This window comes from Pteropus vampyrus, unplaced genomic scaffold (genome assembly GCF_000151845.1).
Source record: "Pteropus vampyrus isolate Shadow unplaced genomic scaffold, Pvam_2.0 Scaffold262, whole genome shotgun sequence".
NCBI classification, from domain to species: domain Eukaryota; kingdom Metazoa; phylum Chordata; class Mammalia; order Chiroptera; family Pteropodidae; genus Pteropus; species Pteropus vampyrus.
Window position 1 is genome coordinate 2,196,895 of NW_011889043.1, and position 20,354 is coordinate 2,217,248.

The 20,354-nt window shown below is 32.0% G+C and overlaps 1 protein-coding gene and 2 pseudogenes across 3 annotated transcripts in view; 1 reads left to right on the forward strand and 2 right to left on the reverse strand.

Moving 5' to 3' along the window:
- The window catches only part of COL4A3BP (collagen type IV alpha 3 binding protein), a 79,139-nt gene that overhangs the window by 18,518 nt on the left and 40,267 nt on the right, over positions 1-20,354 (forward strand). For all 3 annotated transcript variants that reach the window (XM_023520414.1, XM_011375138.2, XM_011375139.2), the window contains 3 exons: positions 2,317-2,433; positions 19,282-19,389; positions 20,216-20,354. In XM_023520414.1, the coding sequence (XP_023376182.1) occupies positions 2,317-2,433; positions 19,282-19,389; positions 20,216-20,354 (364 nt within the window). The remainder of the gene's footprint in view (positions 1-2,316; positions 2,434-19,281; positions 19,390-20,215) is intronic.
- On the reverse strand, positions 6,162-6,280 carry LOC111729464 (annotated as a pseudogene).
- On the reverse strand, positions 6,586-6,704 carry LOC111729462 (annotated as a pseudogene).

Below are 20,354 nucleotides of genomic sequence, written 5' to 3' on the forward strand. Positions count from 1 at the left end.
AAGATAAATGGTATTTTAATGTATTTTTTAAAAAAATTAATGCATACTAAGCAAAATACCTATAGCGAACAAAATATCAAAAATCAAAATAAAGGCAGGATCAGTTGTGTTCGAATGAAGCAATCTATCATATTGGTGGTATGTTTATCTTTATTTTGAGATATGACGTGAACTTTATTATCTAGACTTCAATTTATTCTCTTAAACACATCCTTTTAACAAATCTCTCATTTTTGTTACCCTGTAGACTTAATTTTCCCTTTTTCCTTTTTCGGGATTCAAGGCTTCTGTGTTATTCACAGACTCTTTATCATTTGATAATTAGTACATCTGTCTTTTATGCCTACCCCTCGGATTGCTGATGGTAGAAATGACTACTTTGTGTACATTTTCTGCCAACTCCATTTCTGTGAGTAGGTATTGCAATACTGCGATATTCAAATGAAATTTTCAAATTATTTAATTCCTACTTTCTAGATTATTTTATTGCTTTGTATGTAACTTTTCATCTATTAAAAGCTTAAACTTCTCCACATTTCCAAACTTTGAAACATAGTGGAAAGAGATAATAATTTATAGACTTGGCAGATTTAGTAATTTGGCAAATTTTTCTTAAGTTGATTTCAGACTTTGTTAAGTCACTGACATCCAGAGGAAGCTTAGTGGTAGGTTCCTGCTTTCAGGAATATTTTAAATGCACTCATTGGAAAATCATGAGGAAATTTTAAAGATATCAAAACTGGAAAAGTTTGCCGGAGAAACTAATAAATTTTGAACTATATATATTAACTTTCTTTATTTCCTAAAGCTTTAATGAGGTTACTGAACATAATACAAAATGTAAAACATTTTTAGGACTAGTAGCTAGAAATATAATGAGAATAATTATGAAGTAAAAGGTTAAAAATCTCTGGGCTCCTTAGAACAGTAGTCTGATGAGTTAAATTATTTACTTCTTCAGATAGTATGTATGCTTCCCTTTCTCCAAGAAGCTTTTCTCAATGACTGGACTCCATTCTTAAGATTTCTGAATATTTGGCATTTTGTTAAATTTATAGTCATTATTGTACTTATGAGTATTAAATGTTGTCTTTTATGTGTTTCTGTGTTCATAATTACTGAAACAGGGTATGCATTGTCTTGTTTTTTTTCCTTTTGCTTTGTTCTCACACACCCTACCTCCTACTATCGTCCTAACTATGATGCCCAGTAATTCAAAAAATGTTTAACTTGTATAGTTTAGCCAGTCAGAACCATAATTTTTTATCTTTATCTTAAAAGAAAAAAAAAAATTGTTTCAGAGGCTAAAGAACATTGTGGAGTTATTATAAAATAAGTTATACATTATTTTTGCTAAACAAACTGATAAGGAGATAAAAAGATTGACACTGTTAAAGAGAGGAGAGAATAAACAATAAACCCTGGAAGTACAATATGTGGATTCTCCTCAGCAAATAAGTTTATTGTTATATTGACCAGAGAGGATTCTCTTCCCTCTAAGGCTACGATTGTTCACAGGAAAGGAAATTGATTGACTGATCCTCTGTACTCTATCTGGTGGAAGAAAAGGTGGCATGTATGATGTGATCCTGTCATATTTGAATTCATTTATTGGGCAGAAAACAAAGATATAAAAATACTCATTTTATATATTATGACGAGTATAAAACATTGAACCAAATAGCTGATATTTCCACTAAATGTTTACATTTTGATACAGGCAGTTTCCTCTAACATAGGTCTATCATAATGTTCATTTTACCTTTGCTTCTCATTGGAAGCTTTCCTGGCTGTTCCTATCAAAGCTCTTTAAAAGCCTAGAAGTTAATTTGAGATACTCGACAGTAAGTGTTATATTATTTTGTCATAGAATGTAAAATTATCTTGTTTATAAAATTTAATGAAATAAAAGTTTTCATGATGAGAATTTACTTTTGAATAATAGAAGTAAAAAAAAGTAGCAAATGTCTGCCTTAAAGCTTATTTTGGCCCTTTTTTAAATTGTGCTTTCCAAGCTGTTCTCACTAGTTAAGCTAACTTAAAGCATTTGATGAAAATATTTGCTCTTTTTTCAAAATATGTTTGTAGTTTATGTGTCAACTCATTTGTAGGAATAGTGAATGAAACTTAGTTTTTGGTAACTGTGTCCTTGTGTTTTTTATCTGAGACATCTTTTAAAAAGTCACTTGAAAAACAAAAGAATAACAAGAGTCTCCCACCAGCCAGTATGGATATGTACATGTTTTTGCTATAGAGTATGACACTTCTAAGAATAAAGTTAGTTTTGCTTTTCATTTTTTGCTTTTTTCTCTACAGCCTCATGATTTTGATGAATGTCGGTTTGATATAAGTGTAAATGATAGCGTTTGGTATCTTCGTGCTCAGGATCCAGATCACAGACGACAGTGGATAGATGCGATTGAACAGCACAAGGTAAGGTCTCCAATATTTACCTCTCCATGGGGGACTAGGCAAGAGACTGGTGAAAACGCCATTAAACAAATCTTGAGATATAATGTGTACTGAAAAGTTAAACATTATTTGGGTGATAAAGATTAAAGCAGTACTGAAGTAAAGTTTTGAAATAATTTTATTTCTGCCATTTGAGCTAAAGAGAATTAGCTATGATAAATATTTTTCATTATTTAAAGCAAAATAATGCCCTTTTTTATAAAAACAATCATGGTTTTCATATTTAGGCTTTACTTTATAATAAATGCTGTTTATATGGTCTGGATAAAAGAATTTTTGAAATAATATTGGATTTTAAAGTCCTTAAATGTAAAGCATCAATGTTAATTTTTGTAGTCATCTGTAACAATTTGGATAAATTCTTAGTGTAAACATTTGTAAATCATTTTTTATAATATGAAGCTAATACTAAATCTTTAGAAAGTCTTTTATATAAACATGTAAGCCACATTCTTGTAATTTAAAACTAGTCTTTGACTTCTGTGAATAAGTGGTAAGTAGACTAAAGAAATATGTATTAATAAATCTTCATTATTAGCTAATTCAGTATATCATGGTAAAACAAGGAATAGGGGAAGTTATAAGTTCACCATGCCACTCCTGAGTGTGACTTCAAGAGAACTTTGCACTTGTTCACATACTTGTCTGTACTTGTTCATTTAGGTTTCACAGAGTTGTAGTTGAAACACCTCTTTTGGTTAACAGGCATAAAATATGTACACATACATACAAAACAAGAAAAACCAGTCTGGCCTGGAATACCACAGGCACATTTTTCTTGATATTGATCATGCATTAGCTTATATTGCCTGGTTATTGATTCTGAATTTATCCATCTTTTTTTCCCTGTTTTAACTTTAGTATTATACTGCTTTAAACATTTTTGTGACTCCCAGTTAATCTTGGTACCATTACTTTAGAAAAGAGTCTAAAAATAGAAAAATGAGGAACAATTTTCTATTATTTAAAGGAGAGGCAAGTTAGAAATCCAAAATCGCAATGCTTTGAAGTAGACTGGCCTGGATTCGACACTGCAGCCTCTGCCATGTATAACATATGTGACCCTTTGTATGATTATTCACTCTTAGTGTATGTAAGGAATACATGAGATAATATAGGTTACCAGAGTGGCAGACATATCTTCCCATTTATAACCTAGTGGAAAAAGAACAGACTTTGGAGTTACAACTAAATTCACTAAATTATACCATGTTGTTTCTGGATGAAGAGTTCTGTATTCAGTGAGAGTTGCTAAATGTGTACATAAGGAGAGTGGCCTACTTCGTGAATTTAATCAGGGCCAGTCCTCTTACTAATGGTTAAAGATGTTATTAAGAACTAATTTTTATATTTTTAGCTGAGATTACTTTTAAAGGTTTAATCAATTGATTTAGATTACAGGCCTAGTTTTTTTTGTTTAATTAAGCATATTTTATTTTGCTTGTTTTTCTTAATAAAGCTGAACCAGAATTCTTTGCATGCTTTCATTTTGTATTTTCTTTTCAAGTGAAGAAGGATGCATGAATCATATATTTCTTCTATATTGTTGATTTCTTTGCATCTTTAAACAATAGATAGGTATAATCTTTGGGCTCTTTCAGAGCAGTGTGACTTAAGCTGATATAACAGATTTTTGGTGAATTTAAGTTCTTAGAAAAAAGATTCAATAATAGGATTCCAGATACATTGGTAAACTTTTCCTTTCTGATTTCTAGAGATAGTTTATTCATAGACAAGGAAGGAAGAATTATTGTTAATTGCTATTCTTATTAATACTTAATTATTTCATTTAATGTAAAGTATGTCATATGTGCAAATTAAGCAACATAGCAGTGAAAATTTAAATTATGTGTGAATCCTAAAAATAAATTGTTTGAGTTATTAAACTAACATTTAGGAGGGAGAAAATTCAAATGCTATCACCAAACATAATCAGCAAAGTTTTATTTTTTTTCCATAGACCAGGAACATGGAGGTAGTAAGGAGGTGTTTTAACTCATTCTTCAGAGTGAATATTGAATGTGGAACCGAAATTTAGCAATTTTACTATTTAAGCATGTATTAAATATTGCTATTCAAAATAACAAATTGTTAAGGAATGATGATAATGATATGAGTTCTACTATTTATTGAGGAACATGAAGTATTTATTGTATTTTGTATTTCATGTACTTTATTTTCTCCCTACTATTCTAAGAAGTGAGGGAAGTATTGTTTTACAGAAGAGGAAATTGAGATTTAGATGAAAATTAAGTAACTTACCTGAGACTATACTACCTTTTAGTTCATGGATTCTTAGGATTCAATTTTGTGTTGGTTCTGCTTTCTATCTTTTACCATTGGTAGACTCTGAAAGTTTGAAGATAATTCCCATGAGCTCGCCTCCTTGCAGGTTAGAGTGTATCATCTGAGTTTTGTTACCATATTTGTGCAAGACAAATAGGAACTCATCTTCCTGCCTATGGATTGTCAAAAAGAGCATTTTATTGTATTGGTTAGTGTTTGAGCATTGGATTCTGGGGTCTGACAAATATGGAATTCAATCCTGGCACTACTACTGTGTGACAGTGATAAGTTACTTAAAGAAGGAAAGATGAGAGTATGCTATATGTATGTGTCTGCCCTGCCCCCCAAAAAAAGATAAACAAGCAAGCAAAATAACACAGTCATGATAAACCAAGAGTATTGTGCTTCAAAGTTGACCTGGGTTCACATCATTCCTACTCATTTAGTTTACAGTTACTACCTCTTTGCACCATCTGTCCTTAATGATGGTTGGAAAGGACACTTGGAACAGTGGACCTGTCCTTTTCTCTTCTGATGTCATCAGTTGGGCCTTCATTACCTTTTCTTGCTATTGGGCCTTTTTTAGGGCTTCCCTGACAGGTTTAGGGAATTTTCAATATCTGGAAGAAGTTTGAGATTTCTTTCCTTTCCTTCCCAAGAAGCCCTTATGCTCATTATAATAACCTCTAGGTATCAGTCTGTTTCTCTCTCTCTCTCTTACCCCGTCCCTCCTTCCCTCCCCCGCCTCTTTCTCTCTCTCTCTCTCTCTCTCTCTCTCTCTCTCACACACACACACACACACACACATACACACATACACACATACACATACCAGGAATTCTGTCTTACAGGACTTCTTCAGCAATAATGGTGGTAATGATAGCTAACATTTTGAGTATTGTGTGCCACATAACACTTTATATACATTATCTCATTTTACTCTCACAACTTATGAGCTTAACATTATTATCTTGTTTTCACAGATTAGGAAATTGAGACATAGAGGGGTTAAGTAATTTGTCCAAATCTAACTGGTAATTAGTAAAGGAGCCAGCATTCAGACCCAGGTCTTTCTGACCTGAGAACCAGAACTTTTGGCCAACGAGCACTTCTGCTATCCTATAAGTATATTTATGTGAAATATATTTTGTAGACTTGAATCATGGGTTTCTTAAATCACAATATTATCATATTTTTTATGTGTTCTTCATATCTCTGGTGTTTATTTTAGACCATAAGCTCCTTAAAGACGCAGATATACAACTTCTTAGGAATCAGCAAAGCATTGGGCACATCAATTTTTTTCCTTTTTTTTTTTTTTTTTAGGTGAGGCAACCCTTGGCTGACCTCACAGATAGCAGGGACCTTGTCAATTTACAATCCTTTATTTTTTTATTATTTTACACCTGCAGCACCTGGTCTTCCTAAGTGGTCTCCCATCCAAGTACTAACCAGGCCCGACCCTGCTTAGCTTCCGAGGTCAAACGGGATTGGGCTTGTTCAGGGTAGCATGACCATAGACTAATTTTTTTCCCTTTTAATCTTCATAGTTGATGTTAGAATGATTACTCACAGAAATACAGTATAGGGTTCTATGTTCTCTGTCTAGCTGCATTTTGTCCTCCTTGGTATTCATTCCAAAATAACATGCTCACTGCAAGATAGATAGATGGATGGATGGATGGATGGATGGATGGATGGATGGATGGATAGATAGATAGATAAATTGATTTATTATTTTTGTTTTTTTAGGCGAAGCAGCCCTTGGTTGACCTGACAGATTGCAAAGACCTTGTCAGTTTACAATCCCTTAATTTTTATTTTTCACGTCCACAGCACCTGGTCTTCCTAGGTGGTCTCCCATCCAAGTACTAACCAGGCCCGGCTCTGCTTAGCTTCCGAGATCAGGCGGGATTGGGCTTGTTCAGGGTAGCGTGGCCGTGGACCGCTCGCTGCAAGTTTTAAAAAGATGATTCTATGATTTAAATTTTCTCCGTAAGTTATGAATTGCATAATTCAGTGTGACATTAGAAAGCTATTGTGGAAGAAAGCTATTCCTGGGGTCATTCTTAAATTCGAAGAATCTGTTTCATTTTAAAATACAGTAAGGGATATATGTATACCAGACCAGTAATTTCATTTTGAAATAGTGTGTTGGCTTTATCGTGTGGAGTTTATTCATATTCTGCATTTCTTCTTAGGATTTAAGATAACACAAAATAAACGATTTTTAAAGATAGGATTTGTTTTCTTTTTAAATCTTTTGGAAATCTCCCATGTCGTCTTGAGGTCAGATGAGATGGTGTTTGTGATAGTTATTTAAAAACTAAAAGCTGTATGAATGTAAAGTTAAGATGGTTGTTTTCTATTTAGATTAAACTAATATTTTCTAGTAAATGTGTGTCGTTGTATTATCAAAGAGCCTCTGTGAGAATTTACTGCATAATTAGATTACCAAGGAAATGTCATAAATTATCTGTTGATGTTATTTAAAAGAATCATAGATTTTTTTTCCCTAGAATATTCTACAGTTGCAATATATGTGATTGTGACTAAACTGTTTCTTCTTACCGTGAAAAAAATGTACTACCCCACCCCACCACCCCTCAAAAAAAAAAAAAAAAATTAGCAGGAAGGTTCTCCTGGCACTAGCAGATATAGGAGTCATGTTGAAAAACTTAAGCTTTTGGCTCTGACAGAGTTTGTGGTAATTATGACATTCCTTTATGTCCACAAGGGAGCAGCCTTATTAGATCCTGAAATTTCAGTCATCATGGGCCACACAGACTTTCCCACATTTTGGAAATTATCCAAGACATTAGGAGTCATAGGAAAATGCAAAATTAGAGAGACAGAATCCAAATGATAATTTTCACAGATGTTGATTTTCTGTAGTGGGAATCTTTAGGCAGTTTTTTTTCCCCTTAAACTTTTTAAAATATTTCAATTACAGTTGACTTTCAATATTATATTAATTTCAGGTGTATACCACAATGGTTAGACATTTATATAACTTATGAAGTGATCACCCCAATAAGTCTGTTATGCCCAACACCATATGTAGTTATTATAATATTATTGACCATATTCTTTATGCAATACTTTACAGGCAGTTGTTATATAATTAATATTTGTGGATTTGTTCTTACCTTTTGTGAAGGCCCACTAATTCATATGTTCTTAACTTTTGTGAAGCTCCATTGAGTACTTTCAGAAGAAAAGTTTATTCTCAACTGAGAAGTTTAGGGATTTCTGTCTGAGGATATATGTAGAAAATTTTTGAAAGGAACTTAAACATTTTATTTGAAATGTGTGAAAAAAGTTTCTTACCAAAAGATTCTCATGGTTGAGCCTAAAAGATACCAACACTTGTTTAAAGATTGCATTGCCGTTTGCCATCATGAAATTCTTTTCCCCATGCTGTTTCAGGGTTAGCTTGATTTTGGTGCTTTTCCTCTTAAAGTTAGAAGTAATGTCTGCTTATTTGATACCTTAATTTCTTTGTGTTAAATTTGACATAAGTTTATTAGGAGACTACTTTATAATAGCTAGGTGGCAAAATATACCTGTTACTTCTTAGCACTTTTTAAATATCAAGGTCATGTTAAGTCATATTATCTGTTAGTAATTTTTAATTATAATATTAAGAAATTTTCTTAACAGATACTAGAGGTTCTTTCTATCCATACTTGTCTGCTTTATAAATGATTATTATATAAACTTAGCTTTGCATTTTGAATTTGGTTTAATTGGTAAAGGCTTAAGAACACAAACATAACTTTTTAAACTACTATTTTTGGTGTATACTTTAAGTAATTTCATGGGATCAGTGGATTAGAACCAATTCTACGTTTACCTTTGCATCATACCACATTGATGGAGGGAAGAAGGTGGAATCAAATTTACTTCTCCTTTACCTTCAAGAGTTAATTTTTGAGGGAAACACTAATCTAATAGCTGCCATGGTTGTCTGGGCTGTGCTCTTTTCTCAGGTAAGTTGTAGAAAAACCCAAGTGCGTGGAATTACAACTGAACTTTAATAACTAGCAAAGCAACTTCATTATGTCTCTGCATGTTTCTCTTATTAAGATCAGGAATATGATTAGTTCCTAACAGTGGGAATTAACTCCTAAATTACTTGCAGTAATCCATACATGGTTAATAAAATTTTTAAAAACACCTAAATGTAGATAATGTCACACTACCAACACTTTTGAAGTTGAAAAAAATCAAGGAAGAAAACAAGGGACCAATCCTCTTTAATATTCTTAGTGTTCGGAATAAAAATAATTCAACTGTCAAGGCTTTTAAAATAACTTGTTTGTTTGTGTTACTTGCAATTTTTGAAATCTGAATTCTCCTGTGCCAACACCTGCACTTTATATTTCCATAGTTGCCTAAATACTTAATGAAAAGCGTATCTTGAAAAGAGAGAATAGATGTCAGTAGTTTATAGTGTTTTCATCCAGGTTCTTTTATCTGGAGAAGATACTTATCTTTTATCAAGATGGTAAAAGAGGAAGATTTTACATGGAACAGTGAAGAAAGAAGATATTTAGGTAATCATATTAACTGTGTAGCCAGTCGAGGAGATATAATCTGACAACATTTTATATCAGACAGGGAGAGTCCTGCAGATAAATCAATAAGAAAAGTTTTTATAGCTTGATTTTTAAAAAAAAAAAAAACCAACTGACTTGAACTGGCACTTCATAAAAGAGAATATCTAAATTGGTAATAAACATTTGAAAAGCTAAACTATACCATTAGTCATCAGGAAAACACAAATTTAAACCACAATGATACCACCATTAACCTGGCAGAGTGGTTTTAAACATAAAGACACCACCAAATGTTGGCAAGGACATGGAACAACAGTTGTAAAGTGGATGTAAACACTTTGGAAAACAATTCTGCAGTATCTACTAAAGCTGAACATAGGTGGCTTTTCAGATCAGATAAATATTGAAAATTCGAAAAGATCCACAGATATCGATGTTATAGATCTATTCATTTTAATTAAACTTTTTAGATACAGGGAGTAGTACAGGCCAACCCATGTTTCCTTGAGAAATTCCTATTACTAGGAACCAAGAAAACTCAGAATGCCCTGCATGCAAAGAAAGCCCTAACTGTATACTTAACTCTGAGCGCTCTTTTTGTTACCAAACTTGGTTACTTTTCTATCACCTGCCCCCACCTATGGTTAATGTAGCTTAGAGTCATTCTACTATTCTCTCTTTCAACATTCCTGTTTATTTGTAACTTTTGCTCTCCCATCCTACTCTTAGTTTCTTCTTCCTTGGTTTGTCATGACCTTTTTGTGTCTTTGGCTTCTTTTCAGCTTCAACTCCTACTGCTAACTGCCCTAATCTCTTGGCATTTCCCAAAGTAAAATATCTTGAGAGAATCCGTTTTTTCACTCTAGGTTACTATGACTTGGCCACCCTCAGTTAATTTATAATTAATTGTATGTTTACTTGTCCTTAAAGGATGGGATGGGATTGGCAGTTATACAAACAGTGTTTTGAAAATATAGTGTATAATTTTGTGTTTATCAATTTTGCAAGTTTTTATAATGCTTATTACATATTTGCTATTAACAACTTAGGTGAATATTGCTGGATTTTCAGTCTATTCCTTGTTAGTCTGTAATTTGCTTGCAAAGTGTTTCTCTAGATAAGAAAGATCACGGAAAAAATAAGACAGTTAACTGGAGTTGAATGAATTCCGTATCGTTGCTACAGAATATATTAAAGAAAATGAGGTTATACACTACAAGTCATTTTTTACAATGTTTTTGAATTGTATTTGAATTATTTAATCAAGAGGGAAGATTTCTGACAGTTACTGGGACAGATGGGATTCTGCTTTTTCTATATTTGATGTGGAAAAATAACGGTGGGTAGCATGGTTTATGTATATTGACAGCAGTGAAAACTTCTAATTTTACTTTCTGAATATATTGGACATTAGCCGGGAGAAAATGTTTCTTAAAAAAAAAACAAAAAAACAAAGAATGTAAGACTTTTTCATCAAATAAATCTTTTAGCTAATAACCTAAAAAAGGATTTTTGCGTCTGTTGTCTTTATTGCCTGGTAAATATCCTGGGCTCGTTTGGAATTGAGGGCTGAAATACAGCATTGGGTTAAGAATAATAAGAGTAGGTATCAAAGTAAATGATATCCTGAAGGTTAAAATATTATCCTAGTTGAAAACAGTTCTGTCATTTTTCAGTCACATAGAAAGTTCATGTACTTGAGAGATGAGATATGATCATTGATAGGAATGCTCACATCACTGTTCACTTCTTAGCCCCTTGTTCTTTTCACTAGCACCCCATTGATCTGTAGAGGGATAGAGGAGCAATTAGGCACTGCTATCATTTAAACATCTTGGGAGCCTTTCAGAGTAGATGTTATTTCCATTTTGAATAAAAATTAAATAGATTATGAGAATATTAATCAGTCAGCAGTACCATATTATTCCAAGAACAACAGCCTCAGTTTTTTGTAGTACCCCCTTTTCTACTTAATTTCAGCTTTTTCTCATGGATGCTTAATTGAATACTAAAACAAAAACAAAAAATAGTAAATCTCCTTAAGAAAAATTCTTCCCTGTACAATTAGATCTAAAAATTCTTAAGTTTTTTAAAACCATTCCTGTGAATAGTTTTACTGATAAGAATTTATTGCGGCCCCCCACTCTGATTTTTAAAAGTAATATTTACTCTTATAAGGAAAAAAGTACAAAACTATCTTCAGTTTATAACTGAGAGTTACTCTTCATTTTGGTGTATTTCCTTAGTCTCTACATATTACCCCTAAAATATTATGGAGAAAACAAAGCTTATATCCTGTTTTGTTTTGTTTTTCATCTAACATCATTTTCTTATAACACAGCTTTGTTAATATTTGTACTATAATGTTGTTATAGTACAAATATCCTTTCTATGTGAAATAGATGAAAAAATATCCTTTCTATGTGAAATAGATGAAAAAATATGTTCTGTGACTTTTTTGTTTTAATTTTTGTAAAAGTGATATATGATTGCTATAAATAATTCAAACAATATAAACAATGCTGAGAACCATAAAAAAGAAAAAAAATATTCAGGTCACATGGAAATGACCAGTGTTCATTATTGGTAAAGATTCTTTCCAGATAATTCTTTGTATGTACAGCCTTACATTTTTATATGAATAATATACTGTTTTGTAGCTTTTCCTCCACTAGCAATAAATTATGGGTATCTTTTCATGTTTTGATACAGATCTAAATTTCTCCCCTACTCGTAAGAAAATGATGCTTATCTTTTGTAGAAAGCCCCAGAGTAATACAGTTCATTTGCTGACCGTTGTTTTATGTGCATATATTTCTTTGAGGATTCTTGCAAAGAAGAATTAATGTTTCAGGTCCCCTGGCCATGGATAATCTTAACATTTCAGCAATCCTGCAAAATACTACTTTAATATATTAAACCTGTTTATTCTCTTACTGAGACATTTAAAGGAGCTTCAAAGAGTAGCATTAACTGTTTTGCTGTTGTCATCTCTTTGCAATTAGATAAAAAGAATGAAATTATAACCTCTGTATTCTGTGCCTGTGGAACTTCTTCTGAAAGAAAACATGCTCTGGCTCTTTTTTCTAGGGCAAACCATAAAACAAGAAAGTTAAAGAGTAGTGTTGGTATTTTGTTACATCTGTTGCTAGCTTCTTGAATTCCACCCTCCACCCCCTACCCATGTAAGTGTTCCTGGAGTAGAGGTATAAAGATTTGCTTTGTTGGGGATGAAGAGGCAATCAATAGTAGCAAACATTAGTATTTATGATATAAGTATTACAAAGTCTTATTAAATATTCTTTCACTATAAAATGCATTTCTTATATTCTTGTCTATTTCTTCAAGTTCTACTGTTTCAAAATAGGTAATATCTCCTTCCAAAGATATCTGCTAGAACAGAAGACCTTATTACAGCAATATTGATGCAACCACATTTAAAGTAATGGATAGTAAATGAATATGGAGGCTGATAGTAGTTTAGTGTAATTGTATATCTGCCTCTAACAGGGCCTTATAAGCAATGTATGAACTTCATCCTAGGAGAAATAGGGAGCCAAATAGGATTTAAAACAGGAAGTAAAGAATCAGATGTCTATTTTTAAAAGACTACTTGGTTACACTAGAAAGGATTTCAAGAAGAGCAGACTAAAAGCAGTTAGAAAGGTGGAGGATTTATCTGAAAGACTCAGACCAGAACTAGAGAATGGCAGCCCTCCTCTCAAGGTGAAACCAAAAATCTCCCTTATCCAATGGACAATAGAATTGAGAGTAGAAGCAAAGTCTCTGGATGTTAAGGAAGCATAGCATAATGGTTAACATCATGGGCACTTGAATCTGGGACTGAATCCCGGGTCCCTTACTTACCACTTGTGTGACTCTGAAGACATTACATAAAATCCCCTATAAAATGGGTATAATAATAATACCAATTTCAAATACACTATTTAAAGGATTAAATGAGATAATGCATGTTAAGTGTTAGCATCATGCCTGGCACAAAGTAAGTGTCCTAATTATAAGTTTTTACTGTTGTTGTTGTTGTTGTTTATCCAAGGTGGCTCTCTGGAATTGATATATAAAATAGCCATTTAAAGTTACTGAACTCTTTCGTCAGCCCTCCTCTCAAGGTGAAACCAAAAATCTCCCTTATCCTTTAGTATTTGTTTTCTAAAGCTAGGGTGGAAAAATTGTTTCAAAACTTCCTTTATACAGCCCTATTTGATTGATCACTAAGAAAAAAAAAAGACATTTTGATCTCTAGACTCCCTCAAAGGAGGAAGGATTTAAAAAAAGAGGTAAGACTGAATTTCAGTGTCAGATACAGTTTACTTAGAATCATCTTTTATATCACAGGAAGGGCTTGGTGGTCTACTAATTTTCTCTTGTAGATATACAGATATATTATGGAATCTAAAACCCTAAATTATAAGTACAAGAAAGGGAGATCTAAGATCAAGGAGAGAAGGGAGCAACTGTTGTTACCCTCTGTTTCTACAGTACCATGTTGCATTTGGGCTTTTTTTTTTTTTTTAGTACTTCGGAGTGTGATTGGCAGTGTCTTATTTTCTTTTGCCCATCTAGCGTTCTTTTCACAACTTAACTATGGTGTGTGATACAGCTTGGCTTAAACTTTCTAGCTTCATTTCATTACAACACTTCCTTTTTAGGTATTTCTGGAAAGGAAAGCACATCTTATGCTCTAGTAGAAGAAAATGCAAACTGTATAACCATGTTCCATAAATGACCTTCAAATGGCATGTTGTATTTGATATTTTTAAATTATGATACAAAAATGACTAGGATCCGAAAAAAAATATCTCTAGGACTAATCTGAGCAAATGTTTTCCAGTATGATTTGACAAAAGTATCTTGAGGATAAGCAGATACTTTATTCGGTGAAGTTAATTGTTAATTGCCACTGGGCTTTATTTAGGCAGTTAGAGTAGGATAAAAATCCTCTTTAATACCATTTTTAAAATATATTTTAAAATTTTTTTAATTCATGAGGTGCTTCAGTTCCTGGAAATCATTGCAGATTGAACCTCTCCTCGTGTGATACTTTATAGATGTTGGTTTTCTGAATGAATTTTATTATACCTTTCCATCTAGTTCAAAAAGAACTGCCTTACATTCTGTCTGCACTGGATGTATACATTTTTAGCCTAAGCTTTGGTATTCACGTTTAATATGGAGAGCTATAGTTCTAGACTAGCCATATTATTATAATAAGAAAATTAAACCCAGAAAGATGACTGACTTATCTTGTTGTTTAGTGGTTACAGTGATAATAAAGCCTGTCTTTTCACTCTTATGCTTGTGTTCTTTCTACTTCAGAGGCTACTGCTTCTCTACGGGAATCCATAAGTATTTGAAAGCATAAATAGATGAGATTTTAATATGAGCATGAAATTGTTGTGCCAAATTTTCTTATCTCAAATACTGTTTATTTGAACCTAGACAAGAATAAAATTGTTGCCATTCAAAATACTAATTAAAATAATCACAACCCTATTGATTAAATTGCTCTCCTGAGTATATAATGTCTTGCTTCTTGTGTGGTTTGCTTTCAAATAATAATGTTGAAGGTAGATGTGTCGATGCTCACAGCATAGTAAGCTTATTTGGTTTTATTACAGGTTACAGAATTTCGGTTTCTGGAAAATGCTTCGTTGTTTTCATGTTAACATTTAATCTCGTATTTTCTCTCTTCTCATAATTAAAATGGAAAAAGTATAGTTTGGGAGTAGGGCATTATACCACTAATATTTGATACTGTGAAGAAGTTACTTAATTTCTGTCTCTTTTGTTGTTGTTTGTTTGTGTGTTTTTGCTGTTTTTCTTTCTGGAGAGTGTTATTAGGAAAAAGAACGAGCTTTTCTAAAGCCAGGTGCTATTAAAAAAAATAAACCAACCTTTTTGCTATATTTTATACCATTGCTTTTGGAGAATAGATGGGGTGATGAACAGACTGAACAAAATGATACTATGTAAGTTTATCTCCCACGTGATTAAAATAAACTAAAATTTAGCTATGGCTTTAAGGGAGTTTTCAAATCAGTTCTTAGGCATTTCTAGTGTTTTATTAAATTCATAACTTCGAACTAAATGATTTAATTTATCATGCTTTTCTTTTTTCTCAAGAAGTCAAGATAGAGAGGGTACAGGTAGATGTAAAGGAATTAGTCTAAGGTTACTCTTGTACTTTGACCAACAGTAACCTTTGTAGTAGCTTTCCGAGTAGTATAATGCTACTTGGAAAACACCACTGTCCCCCTCTAGTGGCCAAAAGATTGTGCTTTTTTTTTTTTTTTTTTTTAAAGATAAAAAGTAATATTACAACAAAGAGGTATGGTCTAATTTCTATAGTGTTTAAAAGAAGTAAACCTTGCTCTACATAGTAAATATTCAGTAAGTGTGTCATTGAACCAAAGTGGCATTTTATGTTTATGCAAAATGTATTCAGGAATACTGCTTACAAACTCACAAATTTAGGAGTTTTTTACAAAGCAATACATATGATGATGCTTAAAGAAGATATATTGAAAGGGAAAAAATATTCATACAGTAACTATTTGAATTCTATATTATTAATTTTAGATAGAATTTGGTGTTTTCAAAATACTGTTGATGATTAGAGATTGTAAGTAAGCTCAACTTCTTTTTTCTTGTGGAAGAATGAGTGGGATTTTTAAAAAGCCATCATGTCTTTAAAAGTATTATCTCCAAAACTCATACCAACGAGATTTGAAAGCATGTTACAGTTTTAAGAACGTAATTTCTTCCCATTTACATCCCTGCTTCCCTCACCCACTCTACCTTCAAAAAGCACACCTTATAGATTCAGAATAGTTTTGTAACTTCTCTTTTAGAATTATTTTCAGCACCTATGACAAAGTGTTTATAAAATATTGATACCTTGAGACCATCCCACACCTGTGCCATTTCCAGAATGACTAGTTTTTAAACAGTGAGGATTCATTTGTATGTACATGTATATTTGTTAACCACTTAAATTATTTATATTTAAAGTTATCTCATTATAATTGACTGAAATAGAGTGACAAATGACTCTTCATTATTTAAATTCAATGACAATGGAATTGGTTATACTGTATTTTCTTTTTCCTTGGAATTATTTATATAATTTATAATGAAATTTAAATGAAACTTTATTAGAGGTAGAAATACAGTTACACTAAACTCTCAGACTCCACATTTATTTACTATCCATTATGTAAAATATACAGCAATATCAATATTGCTATAGTAGTCTTTTGTTCTCTCATGTCTTTGTTGTAAGAAGATATTACTTGTTTTGAAATGTCGAAACCTGAAAAAAATAGAAAAAGTTATAAGAAGTATGTTTAATAGTGAAGACACCTTTACTAAAGCTTTGTAGTGTTTATATTTTGTTCCAAGACCTTAAGAAAATAGTTCGACTTGCTCTGTTTTATGTCTTGTTGATATAAAGCAAGAAATGGAGAAAGTATATTCATTTGGATTTAAACTTAAAATTGTTTGATTTTTGGATATTTTTCAAATAAATAAATCTTTTTAATATTATAAAATTTTGATTGTAAATTGTAGAGTTCTTTTTGTTTATTTTTTTTAGGCCAGGCAACCGTTAGCTGACCTCACAGATTGCAAGGACCTTGTCAGATTACAATCCCTTATATATTTTTTTATTTTATATATTTTTTTATGCCTACAGCACCTGGTCTTCTTAAGTGGTCTCCCATCCAAGTACTAACCAGGCCCAACCCTGCTTAGCTTCTGAGATTAGATGGGATCAGGCGAGTTCTTTGTATTTAAATGGGCAATTTAGATTAATTTCTGTTTAGAAATGAATGACATATAGGTATCTGAGAAAAGTTAATTTATGAAGTACCTTTATTTGTATAACCTGTTACAGATAGATTCTCCTTATTTTTAATTCCAGTCTTAAAGAACCTAGCTCAGTATGTTTGTTCCAGGATGTTTGATAGAAAGTCTTATTTTTTTTTTAACTATATGATTGTTGTAATTAGAATTATCTTTTGGTGGGATTCTGTTATATTGAAACAAACTTACTTTTTTCTTTTACTTTGTTGAGCTACAATTCAACATTCTTAAAATGTATCCATTTTAATTGGACAATTAAATTTTGACAGTTGTAACCTGTGCCCCCCAATTTTGTATTACTTTGTAGTCAGTGCCCCTGCTGCACCCTAGCCTGCTTTCTTTTGTCATAGAGTAGTTTCGCCTTTAAAAGACAAAGCAGTTTTCTTGAGGTACAATTTACGTGCTTTACCCTTTCATTAATAGTTTTCCTGGTACCAAAATACTTATTTTGCTTCATCATTCACACATTGCTTTGCTTTGAGATGTGAAGTGGTATATCATGATGTAAGTCTTGGAGATGAGTTTTGATGCCATATAGTCTTAAGTTTATATGTAATTTGTTAGTAAATTCTCAGTTGAGAAGATCCTGCAATATCTTTTTAGACAGTGTTTTGTAAATAGGCATCATTAAAGCATGACAATTTCATTTGGTGACTTGTATATGCTGGATGTTTGAATTTTTCGATGCCGCTTATTTTCACATGGCTAAATTCTAGTGTCTTTGCCTGAAGATACTAATTTATTTTCATGAGTTGTTTTGCTATTTTGGTTATGGATTCCTTCTCTTACTTTCTTATTCCCTCTTCCTCTTCTTCCTGGAATAGTAAACCTAAGTTAAATGAAGTGATATTGAACTGCAAAAATGCTTTGAACAGGTGTTAATGTTATTTACATAAAAATAATAACAGAAAATTTTATTTATTAAATCAGTATAAAAGCTTAATGTTCTTGTACCTAAAAGAATATTGTCCAATTAAAATAATGCCATGGGTAAACCAAGAGCTATATAGGAAATGTAATGGATTTTCAGAAACTCAAGAACTAGAGCACAGAGGATGTAAAATGTCAATGGAAATATTTTCTATAGTACATTGTACTAAATTTCAGTGATTCTTAATCTTGAAAATCAAATAACTGAAAACTATTTCCAATTGCTGCTACTAGATGTGGTACCCAAAATGATTAGATGTTATTTTGTCTCCTGAGTTTAGTGACTAGGACTAAAATTATTTACAGTATTTAAAAAAAAAAATAGCAATAGAAACTAATTAGAGATCCAAAATACTTCAGAAGGTTTCAGGTACTTGGAAGTTATTTTTTTCAGATGTTTAATTTCTTTGTCTATTTTATTGGTACCGCTTTTGTCTTAGGGAGGGTGGAATATAAAGTTGATGCTCTGATGAGTACCATTCCCATAAAATTAGATAAAAGTATTATTACAATGTTAAGTCCTAAATATACCACAACATCCAGGAGTTCAGTTATTTTCCATGGAGTGATTACTTAACATATAGGCAAAATAGAGAACTTTTCTTTGTGACATGAACTACCAAGGTGGCTACAAAAATGAAAAAGATGCAGTCTTCTTCCAGAAGATCCAAGTCCAGTAGTAGTTACAAAATGTAAATACAATTGAATGATAAATGCTGTAATCATGATATATAAAGAATGGTTGACAATAGATATAAACTGCCTGGTATAATACAAAAAGCTTTATTGAGACAATGATAAGTGATAGTACTGAAAATAATACTATAAAAATATAATACTGGTTGTTTTTCTCTTATTACTTCTTTTGCCCTTGTTCTATCCAATATTTTATAGTCTTATTGACTTATAAGAAAACTTTTGTTTCCTCCTATGTATTTTTTGTTTTATTGAGCTATAATGAATAACCTTGTATTAGTTTAAGGTATACAACATGATTATATGCACATGCACATATATACTGAAATAATTTAGGACAATAAGTTTCGTTAACATCTGTCACCTCACAAGGTTACAGTTTTTTGTGTGTAATGATTAAGTATTTTTTCTTTAATTTTTTTTTTTTCATATAGTTTACTTTCTTTTTTAGACTGAATCTGGTTATGGATCTGAATCCAGCTTGCGTCGACATGGCTCAATGGTGTCACTGGTGTCTGGAGCAAGTGGCTATTCTGCAACATCCACCTCTTCATTCAAGGTTTGTGGTTGTGAATGCTTTAAGACAACTTAAATTAAGTTTAACATTGAATATTGTGAACAGAACTTATTTGATAGTTTTTTGAAAGAATTTTCTACGGTGTAATTTATTTGAAGTTATTACAGAATTGTTTTTAAGGGATAAAATTCATGACTCACACAAATAGAAAATGAACACATGTCAAAGATTTTATTTCATTAATAGATAAGATGTAAAGAAAAACTTTTATTCAAAGGAGAATCTGAAGAATGCCAAAATGCTAATATAGGCAAAACTGGTCGATCTACAGATTAGTAACTAGTGTATCTCCACTGGACAAAGTTTATTTGCACATCTGTGGGCAAGAATCATTTACATTACTCTCAGTTTTCTACTACAAGGGTGGCAAAATAGCTCAAATGTAATGAAATTAAAGACTTCTTAAAAAAAAGCAAAATCTTGTATATGATAAAACAACACCCTTTCCAAAGGGTTTCATAGATGCCGAAGGTTCCATAGATGACACTCACCATTCCTTTGAAAATACACCTAGTAATATTTTTGCCCATTTCAAAGTCTTTCACAATTTTTCTTCACAATGCCAATAATTTGAAAAATATTAAATGTTATATTAGTAAATTGTCAGGCTTATCAATATCTAGCCACAGTTAGTTTCAAGTGTATTCCTGGGAGTATACATTGAGCTTTACAGCTCTCCCTATTCCATGGCCCTCATTAGTAAGGTGTAGACCTTAAAAGGTGATTAAATATCATAGGACTAAATGAATTCCAGGTTAGTTAACTTGGGTTCCCTTCCCCCCTACCCCCTGCCTTTTGTGTTTTGCAGAAAGGCCACAGCTTACGTGAGAAATTGGCTGAAATGGAAACCTTTAGAGATATCCTATGTAGACAAGTTGATACTCTACAGAAGTACTTTGATGCCTGTGCTGATGCTGTCTCCAAGGATGAACTTCAAAGGGATAAAG